The sequence below is a fragment of the Plutella xylostella genome, chromosome 9 (genome assembly GCF_932276165.1).
Source record: "Plutella xylostella chromosome 9, ilPluXylo3.1, whole genome shotgun sequence".
Classification (NCBI taxonomy): domain Eukaryota; kingdom Metazoa; phylum Arthropoda; class Insecta; order Lepidoptera; family Plutellidae; genus Plutella; species Plutella xylostella.
In genome coordinates, this window is record NC_063989.1 from 131,665 (window position 1) to 144,313 (window position 12,649).

A 12,649-nucleotide genomic window follows, 5' to 3' on the forward strand; every position below is an offset into this window, starting at 1 on the left:
ATACAACATTGATCATAGGAGTTGGGATAGAACTGTAACACTATCTATGCTATCATCCAAACTTAAGAGTAACCGGAAAAGCCCAAATGTCTAATTATCAAATTCCAGAGAGCCAATTAGTAGCAGATGTTATCGGACATTTCCCTAAACAAATACAAGTATGAGTTACAGTAAATAAAGAAAAGAAAATTTAACAATAATCTCATTTGAAAAAAATTGCGATAAAAAGGTAGCGGTCCGACATAACAATAAATTTAGAAAACAATTAATGTGTAGCAAGTTACTGTTGTTGATTAAGTGTTAGACCAGGTGTAGTAGGCTAGGACCTCATTTAGTATCAATATATTGTTTGTAAGTTAAGAACTATGTGGGTAGTTTAGTTGTTCCTATTTTGAGCGCGGTTGCAATACACTTCTTCATCTGATTCAGGATGTTTACTTCATAGTATATAATCTCAGAGTTTGGTTGTCAAATAAAGGACATCATCATCATCATCAGCATTCAAAAAGTATGTCATATCCTGAAAAGAAGAATAGAATTTAATTAAAAAAGCTAGATATTATAAGAACTTACATAGTTATACTAATTCAGGAAAAGATTATTTAGACTATTTAGTCTGATGTATTTAGTTCAATATAAATTAAGTAGATTAATATCATACATTTAGGGAATGGTTTTATGATAGGTAATCAATATTGGATCTACAGGGGTATGATTTTCATAGCAGTCTAACAAAATCTAAGTACAGGCGGTATAAGGTGAGTCGGGGCAAGCGCGCCTACGGGGTAAGAGCGCCCCCCCCTATTATCTCAAAAACTACTGATGTGGGACTCTTAACGACATCTTACATCCATGGAACAAATCAAATGAAGTTCCGGGTTTAAATCACAGATGGCTCTGCTTGCTCTAATTTGAGATAATGGACATTCTATTTTTAGTGTCATTTTAACATCAATTACGAGATGAGCACGTGTTACAAATCCATTAAAATCTCAGAAAATCATCAGTGTTTGGGGAAACTAATAAGGTGAGTGTATAATTTAAAAGATTTCCTTTAAATCCTTACTTGTATTTTTCTTTTTAGTAGCGAAATTAATAATTTTCTAGCCAATTATAAATCTTAACCTAAAAATTTTCGAGAGGGGTAAGTGCGCCTGAGTACTAGCACCAGCCATTTTTATATGGCGCATTTGCCCCAAGGCAGGGGTTACCAACCATAAGGTGGCCGATTATTTCCAAAATTGCCTTTGATATCTTTTTTTATTTATTTAGCCAAATTCATACTGGAAGCTTTCCTAAGTGACTAGTATCACAACTCGAGAACACTTTATGCTAATTTTATAATATAAATTGGTAACCTGCCATAGTATAACTGACTCGGGACTGTCCTTGCGTTTGTAGGGAACATGTATGTTATTGTATTGCAGATTATTGCTCTAAGACCTCGGTAGGTACTGAGTTCTTACCGAATCTTCGGTAAAAATTTGGCTACATACATTTTATTAATTTACAGTGGGGGCCAAGCTAAATGTGACGCTCGCAGTTAAATTTAACTCTTAAATACGACGCATTAATTAAGAACGGTACAAAGTCAAATCTGTTACGCTTAGCTTTTCCCGTACTGTACTAAACTATGTTCAGTTATTAAAGACCCACAATCTGAATATAATCTGAATAAATCTATATGAAAATAAAATCATACTATATATCATTACTTTAACTTACACTGTTCGAATGTTTAAGTTTTGTTAAATTTGTTTATGAAAATTTTGTACGTTTTGTTTTTATGCTAATAAATATAATTATAGCCTGAAATTAAAGTTTTTTTAAATTTGTGTGTGAAAATTTTGTACGTTTTGTTTTAAGTAAATTTTGGTATGTTAAATATACAGTAATTCATACCATTTTATGCCTGTTGATTAAAATACAATAATTAGTACAATATATGATTAATACAATACGAGTTACAATACTGATTACGGGTTACAATACTGATTACAGGTGTTTATATTGTCTTTTCTAAAACATATATAATTTGAATTAAGTAAGCGAAGACTGCTATTCGACTGAATATCTATTAAGTGCTAGGTAATAAGAAAAAATGTTTAAGTTTTGTTAAATTTGTTTATGAAAATTTTGTACGTTTTGTTTTTATGCTAATAAATATAATTATAGCCTGAAATTAAAGTTTTTTTTTCCTATTACTGTGATTTGTCATAATTTATGCCAGTATAAAATTTCATCTACACATACATTAAAGTTTTTATCAAAATTCAAAAAGCTACCCACCTATGATTGTTGAGAACCCCTGACTCGAAAGATATGGCGCACTTGCCCCGAATTTCATTTGATGGCCGTAACTTATTTTGTATTGCCATTTTCAAAAATAACCCAAAAGTATTGTGTTTTTTTGTTGACGTTCTTTCAAGTAAATTTGGTGTTTTTCTGCTAAGCATTACTTTTGGCGGTTTATTTTGTGTAGGCGCACTTGCCCCATTTTCAGAGGCAAGTGCGCCTATCTCCATGTTTTTAAAAACTAGCATTATATCCTAAATTTATCAGTATATTCACTTAATCAACGTAACATTATTATCTCAAATAACCAAAGATTGTAAATTTTATAAATTTACATGTTTAGGTCAGTAAATAGAGAAGATATATTGAGTTGAATTCATCTATGAAAAAACTATGGCGCGCTTGCCCCGACTCACCTTAAATAAAAAAATGTATTACAATATGTAGAAAAGAAATAGGTACTTACTTATTGAAGAATAGTAACTTTGGTCTATAAGTAGTGAGGGATTGTGAATGTTTTGTCACAGTGGATGGTTGATCAGTGGTTTATCATGGGTTTTAGTTCAACAAAGAGTGTAGTTGGGTTTGCATTGTTATGTTTGGTCCTGAAATAAAACAAATAATGATATAGGTATAATTCAAATAAAATTATGTAAATATAGGAGTTGGAGACCAAATGATTAGGATAGGTACTTATTTAAAAGGTGAGGGGTTGACAATAAGTTAAAATAAGTTGATTAGTCTTGTCAGTTTTAATTCAAAACTGTATGGGAGATATTTAATTAAGTTAGATTTTTATAACAATAGGTCTATTATAAACACAAGATTCGTAAAACAGAGCTACCTATTGTATGTATAAATAACTAACAATCCAGAGGTTGTTTATTTTGAATCACGATAATTTGGGCATGAGGACTTAGTTTAGTAGCATGCAAACAGGGTATTTGAAAGAATAATGACACTTACCTGTAAGATTCACTCATTATTTTAGAGTTTCGTAAGTTTAATCGAGTAAACTTTAGATTTCTTCGTGCGATCGATGTTGTTGAACACAACGACGCATGCTTTTGTTTTGATTAGTGCGGAAAAAAAAACAGCCAAACAGGTTAAGGTTATGTCAGGTTGACATTGACAGTTTAGTTTTAATAAATTTGACAGTTAGACAGGTAAGGCACATTTACACAAACAGCCTAGAATAAAGGATATAGAAACCATGTTTTTCAAATAGGGGTTGTGAGGGAGAGCTGTAATATCTCAGAAATATTTTTAGTTACCTAGTAACATTATTTTCGACTTAGGTAGTTACGGATGGTAGGAAAATATTTGAAGTAGTTTAGTAGTAGTTAGGTACCTACATATTTGATAAAATAAATAGTGTATTAGGTTGTAGAAAAACAAAAATAGATGGCGGTATTTTGATGTTTTGGAATTGATGGAATATTGGGGTGGATTAGTCTGTTAAATGTGATTAGGCACTTAGAAATTTTGTAACATTGATCTGATATAATTATATCTTTCATAGAGAAAACAAAAGGGTAGGGTATTTACATAGCCATTTCCCGGGGATTATGTCGTGATTATAATGTTTCGAAAACCTGAAAGAGCAAAGAATGTGGAAGGAAGAAAAGTACTTTAAAGGTCATTTTAAAGTCTGAATGATAATAGTGTTAAAGGTACCCGGCCGGGTCTTACATAGTTGATTAAAGGATGATGAAGAATGAAGTTTTAATTATTTGATATTGAGTGCGATTTATAATCATGACAAATACAACTGGGAAATGAAGGGTTTATTGATACTTCGTTCAGACACACACACACACACATTTATAAGGGAAACTTTGGTATATTTGTTTCTGTAAAACTTGATGAGTAGTTATCTATTATATATATTTAGCTAAATAAGAAATTTATTCCAAAAGTTACCTTTATTTCACTAATATTTTCCAAATGATCAACTAGTGTAGATACAAGAATTATTGCTACTTATGTAATAAGTATTTTAATAATTAAAAAAAAATGAGTAAAATCTTAAAAGAAAAAAAATATTTTTATAAAAAATAGTTAACTTCATTTTAAAACTACTAACTTAATAATATGTGGGGACATCTCACACACGACCATCCGACCCTAAATAAGGCAGAGCCTGTAATATGGGTATAATATCGGACCGTCAGTTAGTAGTGTGCAAATTGGTTCAAGTAATTTACACACCATACACTCTTAGTCTTGCTTTTGTAGTAAATTGGCGAAGAAAGGCGGTTCTACTCGGGCACAAACGTGGTACAAACGCTTTAGTCGATTTATTATTGAAGTTAGCTATGCACGCATTAACACATGAGACGTCTATACAGGCTATAGATGTTTTTACAAAGTACCTTTTACAGACTCCACACGACACACTACACTTTACACAAAAAAAAAAAAACAATTACTTTGAAACAATTTGCTTAGAAAAATATCTACATAACAAAAGTTGATCATGACGGAAAACAAATACACTTTACACCAAAAACACATTCTGATCGAAGTGTAAATAAACTAGATGTATTTTCTTTTCAATTTAGGTAGGTAAATGATAGAAAAGAAAATTAATAATTAGATACATGATATTTTATTGATTTAATCAGTGGGGAGGAAGAAGGCCTTGATGTTTATTAGAGTGGCGTGAATCAGAGAAAGAGGATGAGAGTTGTGGTGAATTGAATATCTAAGAACCTATGTATTGAAAAAAATAATACCTACAAACATATAGTTATGTGAAAGTGGCTTTAGTAAAATATCATGGCTGTTCTCCTGCACTGAAGGAAAGATTCCGATTTCACCTTAATGACACGACACTATACAAAAGAGAATATTTATGAAGATTTTGGTGTTAGGTTAGGACAGCATAGTCAAATTATACTGTTGTATGTACAGTATCTTCATAATATTCTATACTCAACATGTAATTACTTACTTAAAGAAAAAAATATATTTTCAACACAAATTTTGTCATTTTGCTGAATTGGAGAGGGACTGAAAAGTTGTGAATCAGTTGTAAACATGAGTGCAATAATGGTTCACAATAATAATTCTCTTTCTAGTTTTGGTAAAATGATACTTGATAATTCTACACTCTACATCAAGCTCGGAGATTGGTGGACATTGTTCCTGGGGATTGTTAGAATGAGACTTGAACTTTATTAATTTCTATTGATGATGCATCGTCGAAAACATAGGGCGTGGGAGAGTTCGTGCTCTAAGAGGGCGTGTTAAAGATGCTATAGAATTCTTAAAAATAAATTTAAGGTTTTGTGGTTTCTCATTTAGTATTGGATCCTTCTGATCGACAGGGTATCCCCTTGTTCCCGGTTTATTGGAGCATGAATAATCTACTAAGTATTCGATCAATAGTTATGTAAATAATAAATAATAATAGGGATGGTCGTTGATTTTTGATAATTTCTGGGGATCTTGTTGGCTAATCATCTGAGTCATTTTACACTCACACACACAGACATATTGAGGTGATGATCGGAATTTCCTTTTACAAATTTTTCATCGTTTAAATTCAATGAATTTGATATTTGCGAAAATAAAGGGTGGTGTATATTATTGTGTATATTTTTTCCATATCTCAATTATAATATACTTGCGATACTACAAAAATATAAGGGGTTGAATGTAATGTTCCATCGATGCCGAAACATTAACTATTTCGCAAATAATGAATTTAAACTACGACTGGATGTTCCGAGGGATTTGTTGCGCTTTGGAAGGGTTTTCCCGTGGGATTTTTGGAAAAGTTGTCTATTAAATCATTCAGGGTGTCTGCTAACTTCATGCCAAGCTTCGTTGTACCGATTTCGGATCACAGAATAATCAAGATAATTATTCTGAGTGTAGGTGAGCCTTAATATTGATATCGGCGAGTTGAGGGTAGAGGATAATATCCACGTAAGCGAGCAGCGCGTGGGCACTTTTCACTTTTTTGTGAGCAGCCGTGGTGAGCAGACGGTCAGATGGAGGGAGTGATCGGTGCCGTGGGAGCTTGAGGACCAGGCGCGTGGAGCCGAGGCAGAACACCGTGTGCGAAGCTAAGTCACCTTTCTACTCGTATTTACTTTTTGTCTCTCGTATATGATTGAGAAGTTATACCTACACTTTATTTCTTGAAGGACGCTAACCCACGGCTGCAATTTCCATCACACTGGTACAGGGATTAGATAGGTACACTAAAGGTCTTCTACCTCGCTCATTCAGTATTTAGCTAGCTAGAGAAAAACCTAGACATTACACATTCCCTAGCTTTGGTTCAACTTATTTTAGTTTAGAATAGGGACTTCTGGATAGATACAAATACGCAGAAGCGGGCTGATGATGATGATGATGATGATTATCAAATAACTAAAACCTGACAATAGATCTCACTTCAAAAATAATAAATTCTTATCAAATAAAAAATATACCCCTACCTTCAAATTTGTTCTATGGTTCTTTGTTCAAATTATTGATTTTTCATTAGGTAAATAAATACTTCTATAGAATTTATGCTATAGTAATTATTCAAAGAATAAAGTAGATACATACTTAAATAAACTTTTCAAAGATGATTTATTGTAGTATCCATATGGTAAAGAAGATTATTTGACTTTGAGTTTTACAACAAGTATCAGCGCAGGGAAAGAATTGATTAACGGAGGAACATACTCTAAAAGTGTCAAGATATCACAAATAAGGGTTCTAGATACTTAAACTAAATCATTTCTGGTCCTATATTGCTCAATAAATACAAATGGCTTGAAGGTAGATCAGTTTCCTGTCCAATTTGCATATTTTCAGAAAGTTATGTAAATTCTTACCCATAGAAGTGTTTGTTTCCTTGTTAAATCAATAAATTCTAATGTAAATAAAGATAGCACGGATATAGTAGGAATAAAGTTAGCTAGGATATATTTATTACAACTATTTATAATATATTTGAATAAGATTATATAATATTCACTATTTCATAACAATTATCCTATATTCCAATAAGATCAAAGAATATTCACTAATTCATATTATATATTTAATCTTTTAAAATAATACCTAAATCACTTCCCACTTGGCTACAAAATTAGAGTCATATTATTATATTTTCAAATACTTATCTATTATGAAATTCATGATTTAATAAAGTTACTATACTGTAAATTATTGAACTATTCTAGTTTCAGTTAATTTATGATTATAAATAAAATTGTCCCCTTTAGCTTTGACAACATGTATTCATGTTGATTTATTTACATGAAAATAAAGACAAACCATGTAAATATATAAGTTAAGAGCAAGGGAAGTGATTAATAAGTTGGTCGGAGGAATGTCCAAGTCAATGGTTGTGTTCCACGAGGGCTCCGATTGAATATTTGCTATTATTTATCTATTTTAGAGTCTTATATATTGATTCAATCGGGTGTAGTGATCAAGGCCTACAAAGCGTATGGAGGGGCTTCCCTTATTAACCAACACCAAAAAACATTATTATCTATATTATTATCTTTATGTACTTACCTGTAAATATGTATTTATCGTACAAATAAAAGTTATACATCAAAGTTGTAGTATATAGGTCAATAATTATAGGCAGGTAGGAAGTATGTAATCAGTTCTAGGTCATAGTTTTATTTAATTCACTATCTTTCGTTTATTGGGTTACAACACAATATAGGGTTTCCCTGGATGTTTCATGGCCAATTCAAAGCAGTATTTGTTTCACTTTTATTTCACTCAAGTAAGTTTTGTTGTAGTTTCAAATATCTTCTTAGTAAATCCAATAGGTAGGAGTTAAGTAGGCAGGCGGTAGAGCGAAACGTTACAGCTACACTACAGTAACTCAGGACCAGGCTCCCACGCAGGTATCACGGGTATAATAAGAGTGTAGGTATAGGGTATCACTAGGTAACACCGTATCCTAACTTGAGTTATAACTGCCTAGCTGAATTTATAAGATTTATGATTGGAGAAATGGAGTATGTACGAAAGGCGAAGAATGAAATGTTATTATTTAACTTTTAACTATAGATTTTATTTAAGCACTAGATTATAAGTATTTACAAAAGCAATAGCACTAAGATATTTTAAAAAGCAAAGCGCGGATGATTCGCGTGCGGCGCAAGTAGCGAGAGTGTGCGAGGCGGAGTGGGGCGGCTGCCGCGGCGGGGCAGGCGGCCGGTCCGCATACCATGGGCGACGTCACAGCGGGCGTTGGCGCAAGCTTCATAAGCGGAGCGGATATTATGGCGATTCTCGGAATTGTAAGGAGTTGGTCCAAGTGTGGTGAATTGATAGTGACGCCACATATCCCCTCTGCTTAGACCGTTGCTACGGTCGGTAGAAGTCCGGGAAGCGTACTTTTCGGCCGCTGCGAGTCTGTCTTTCAGCTGTTCGTGCTATTGTAGGTTGGCTGGTTGGTTGCTCGATCGTCAGGTTTGGGTCTTCTTTTTCAGTGTACGCCGGTTTCAGCCTGTCGATGGATACGCTGACTGTCTTGCCTTTGACATCGAGGGTGAAGAATTTAGGCTGCCTCTCGATGACCTTGTAGGGGCCAGCGTATGGTGGTTGAAGTGAACCGCGTACATGGTCTTGACGTAGGAAGACGTGTGAAGAGGTTGACAGGTCACGTGGTATGTAGAATGGCGATGTAGATGATGAGTGCCACGAAGTTGGTCTCGGTCTCAGCTTGGCCATGTGTGACTGCAGACGGGAGGCATATTGCGTGATGTCTGCGGTGGTGAAGCTGTCGTCTGTTGACAGGAACTGGCCTGGCAAGCGAAGTGTCTCGCCGTACACGAGTTCAGCTGGGGAGCTCTGCAGGTCTTCCTTCCAGGAACTGCGCATGCCGAGGAGAACCAGCGGAAGAGTCTCAGTCCACTGTGGAGAAGCATGACACATTATTGCCGCCTTCATTTGCCGATGAAGTCGCTCGAAGATACCATTTGCCTGTGGATGGTAAGCAGTCGTGTGGAGGTGTCGTGCGCCAATCAAGGCGGTGAGGGCCTTGAACAGGTGGCTCTCGAACTGTTTTCCACGATCGGTGGTTACCCGGGTTGGGCAGCCAAATCTGGCTATCCAGCCAGACACGAAGGCAGCTGCGCAGGTCTCCGCAGTGATGTCTTTGAGTGGAAACGCCTCAGGCCACCGTGTAAAGCGGTCGATGGCGGTAAGGCAGTATCTGTAATCAGAAGACAAAGGTAATGGTCCTACGATGTCGAGGTGGACGTGGGAAAACCTCGAGGAAGGGGGAAGGAATGTGGAAAGAGGAGATATGGTGTGTCGGGAGATTTTGCTTCTTTGGCAATGTAGGCAAAGCCGTGACCACTCTCTACAGTCTTTCCGAATCCCTGGCCAAACGAATCTGTGTGTTACCAGTCGTACTGTAGCTGTGATTCCTGGATGATGTAGACCGTGCAGTGACTGGAAGACTTGCTTTCTGAGCGTAGGTGTGATGTATGGACGAGGAGGCTGTACAGAAACGTCGCAGTATACAGGTAAGTTACTTCCTGCTACCTTTCTCTTTTCCAGCTTCAAGGCAGAACCATGTAGAAGAAGACCTTGCAGTTCAGAATCGTTTTCCTGAAGTCGTGCAAGAGTCTCGTAATCGATGGTGTAAGAGACTTCCTCAATTCGAGAGAGGGCATCAGCGACGACGTTCTCCGGGCCAGGTATGTATCTCAGATCAGTAGTAAATTGAGAGATGTAGTCGAGGTACCTGAACTGTCTCGGAGAACACTTCTCTTTGCTCAGGGAGAAGGCGTGAGTAAGTGGCTTGTGGTCAGTGAAGATGCAGAAGTTCCGTGCCTCGACCATGTGTCGAAAGTATTTGATCGCCTCATATATGGCCAATAGTTCTCGGTCGTATGGACTATACTTCCTTTGAGCAGTATTGAGCTTGTGTGAGTAAAAAGCTAGGGGTTCCCAATCCTCACCTTTCTGCTGCTGAAGGACAGCGCCGATGGCAGCTTCAGAAGCATCTGTAACTATGGCTAGAGCTGCAGTATGCTTCGGATGTGCAAGAAGAGTAGCTTGAGACAAAGATGATTTACATTTCTCGAAAGCTTGTAGCAGATCCGGTGTCATATTGACTGGGTGTGATCCTTTCACTTTAGGGCCGGCAAGTAAGTCATTCAGAGGCGCTTGAAGTCGAGCTGCGTTGGGTATGAATCGGCGGTAGAAGTTTAGCATACCTAGAAATCGTCTCAGCTCCTTCACAGTCTTAGGTATTGGGAATTCCTGGATGGCCTGGACCTTGGGTTGAAAAAATCCTCGCGATGAAATTGAATTCTCTATCTTACGAGAACGGTGCAGTAAATTTCAAAGAAAATGCCTGTCAAATTACCACTTGGACATCGAAAACAATATCTGTGCAAATCCAAAACTATTTTGGGGTTTCATTAAAAATAAACAACAAAGTAACAGTAAATATCCTGCTACTATGTTCTTGGACGGCGAAACTGGTAGTACTGGACAAAAAGTTAGTAACTTATTTGCTGAGCATTTTTCGTCCGTTTATAACAATGCATCTACTCCAAATATTGTTGACACTGAGGTATCCCCTGACATCAATAATCTTTTAAGCCACTTTATATTGACAGAGGCAGATGTCTTACGTGCTATTAGGAAATTAGACCCAACTGTCGGGGCTGGTCCTGATGGAATACCCAGTATTTTTATTAAACGCTGTGGTAGGGAACTTGCTCTTCCTCTCACTATCCTCTTCAATTTATCACTATCTACAGGCAATTTTCCTAACAAATGGAAAGAGGCTAGGATTGTACCAGTTTTTAAAAAGGATGACAAAAGTAACATAAAAAACTATAGACCTATATGCATGTTATCTTGTTTGGCAAAACTCTTTGAATCACTTGTTTGTCCATTAATGAACAATCATGTTAAAAATATAATTGACTGCCGCCAACACGGATTTATGAAAGGGCGTTCAGTTGATACTAACTTAGTTTCCTTCATCAGTTATGTTAGTGATAGAGTTGATAAAGGTTCTCAAATTGATGTGGTATACACTGATTTCACGAGCGCCTTCGATAAAGTTGACCATTCAATGCTTTTATCAAAATTAAAGAGATATGGAATCTGTGGTAAATTCTATCTTTGGTTGTCCTCTTACCTAAGCTCACGTCCTCAATCAGTTGTAGTAAATGGATATTGCTCTAAAACATATTTTTCTACCTCAGGAGTGCCACAGGGATCTATTTTAGGACCTAAACTATTTTTGCTCTTTGTTAACGACATTACAAACAGTGTTAACAACAGCTCTTGTTTGCTTTTTGCGGATGATTTAAAAATATTTAAAGAAATAAAACATTCAGATGACGCATTAACCCTTCAATCTGATCTTGACTGTTTATTTAACTGGTGTAATAGCAATAACATGACAATGAACCCTACAAAATGCTTTCATATAAAACTTTCTAAAAAGAAGATACCACACCGCACTTCATATAATTTAAATAATATAACACTAGAAGAGGTTGATGAAATTCGTGATTTGGGCGTTATAATAGATAAAAAACTATCGTTTATTCCTCATGTTAATAATATTGTCTCAAAAGCAGCTAGGACCATAGGATTTATTAAAAGGAATACGAAAGATTTTCGAAGTACAAAAGTTAAAATAGTTTTGTATAAGGCTCTTGCTCGTAGTATTCTCGAGTTTGCTAGCGTTGCATGGAATCCTATGTATTCTATTCACTCTCAGCGGATCGAAAGACTACAGCGCGCATTCACTAGACATTTGGCCTATAAATCTCCAGGAATCTCAAATCGCGCTAGTTATGATGACCGTTTAAAATATTATAAACTGGATTCTCTCCATAGCCGTAGGCAAAAGGCAGATTTAATATATCTGCATAAGGTAATTAACGGCTTAAATGACGACAATAGTATTCTGTCTTCCATTAGGTTAACAGTTCCTCGGATCCGTCCAAGGGTACCATTAAAGAACACTTTTTGCTTGCCAGTTAGCCGAACTAACTTGGGTCGACAATCACCAATAACTCGTATGTGTAAACTGTACAATAGACTCAATAATGTAAATTCTGTTTGTAACTTAGATATATTTGATAACCATTTGGCATTGTTTAAAACTAATATTGATAAGACACTTATATAACAAAAACTCAGGTATAGATAGATACATATTTGCTTAATACTATAGTAACCACACAAAATTATCACTCACATTGTTAATTTAATACTAAATGTAAGTTGTGAACACATTTAATTTGTATAACTTCCTAGATTATTACCTTATTGTACTGAATATTGTGTATTTTACGGATGTGTACTGTTTGTGTTCCTAATAAATAAAAACTAAAAC

The 12,649-nt window shown here is 35.6% G+C and overlaps 1 protein-coding gene and 1 long non-coding RNA gene across 2 annotated transcripts; both read right to left on the minus strand.

Annotated features, from left to right (window-relative positions):
- Window positions 1-241: 241 nt before the first annotated feature.
- LOC125488995 lies at window positions 242-3,566 on the minus strand. Its single transcript, XR_007266648.1, has 3 exons — window positions 3,262-3,566; window positions 2,762-2,900; window positions 242-520 (listed from the first exon to the last, which is right to left on the minus strand). It is a non-coding gene; the product is annotated as an uncharacterized LOC125488995 (long non-coding RNA).
- Window positions 3,567-8,637: 5,071 nt separating this feature from the next.
- On the minus strand, window positions 8,638-10,392 carry LOC125488951. The gene is made up of 2 exons (XM_048623063.1): window positions 9,823-10,392; window positions 8,638-9,186 (listed from the first exon to the last, which is right to left on the minus strand). Exons 1-2 carry the CDS (start codon window positions 10,390-10,392, stop codon window positions 8,638-8,640), a joined length of 1,119 nt encoding a protein of 372 aa, XP_048479020.1.
- Between the last annotated feature and the right edge of the window lie 2,257 nt (window positions 10,393-12,649).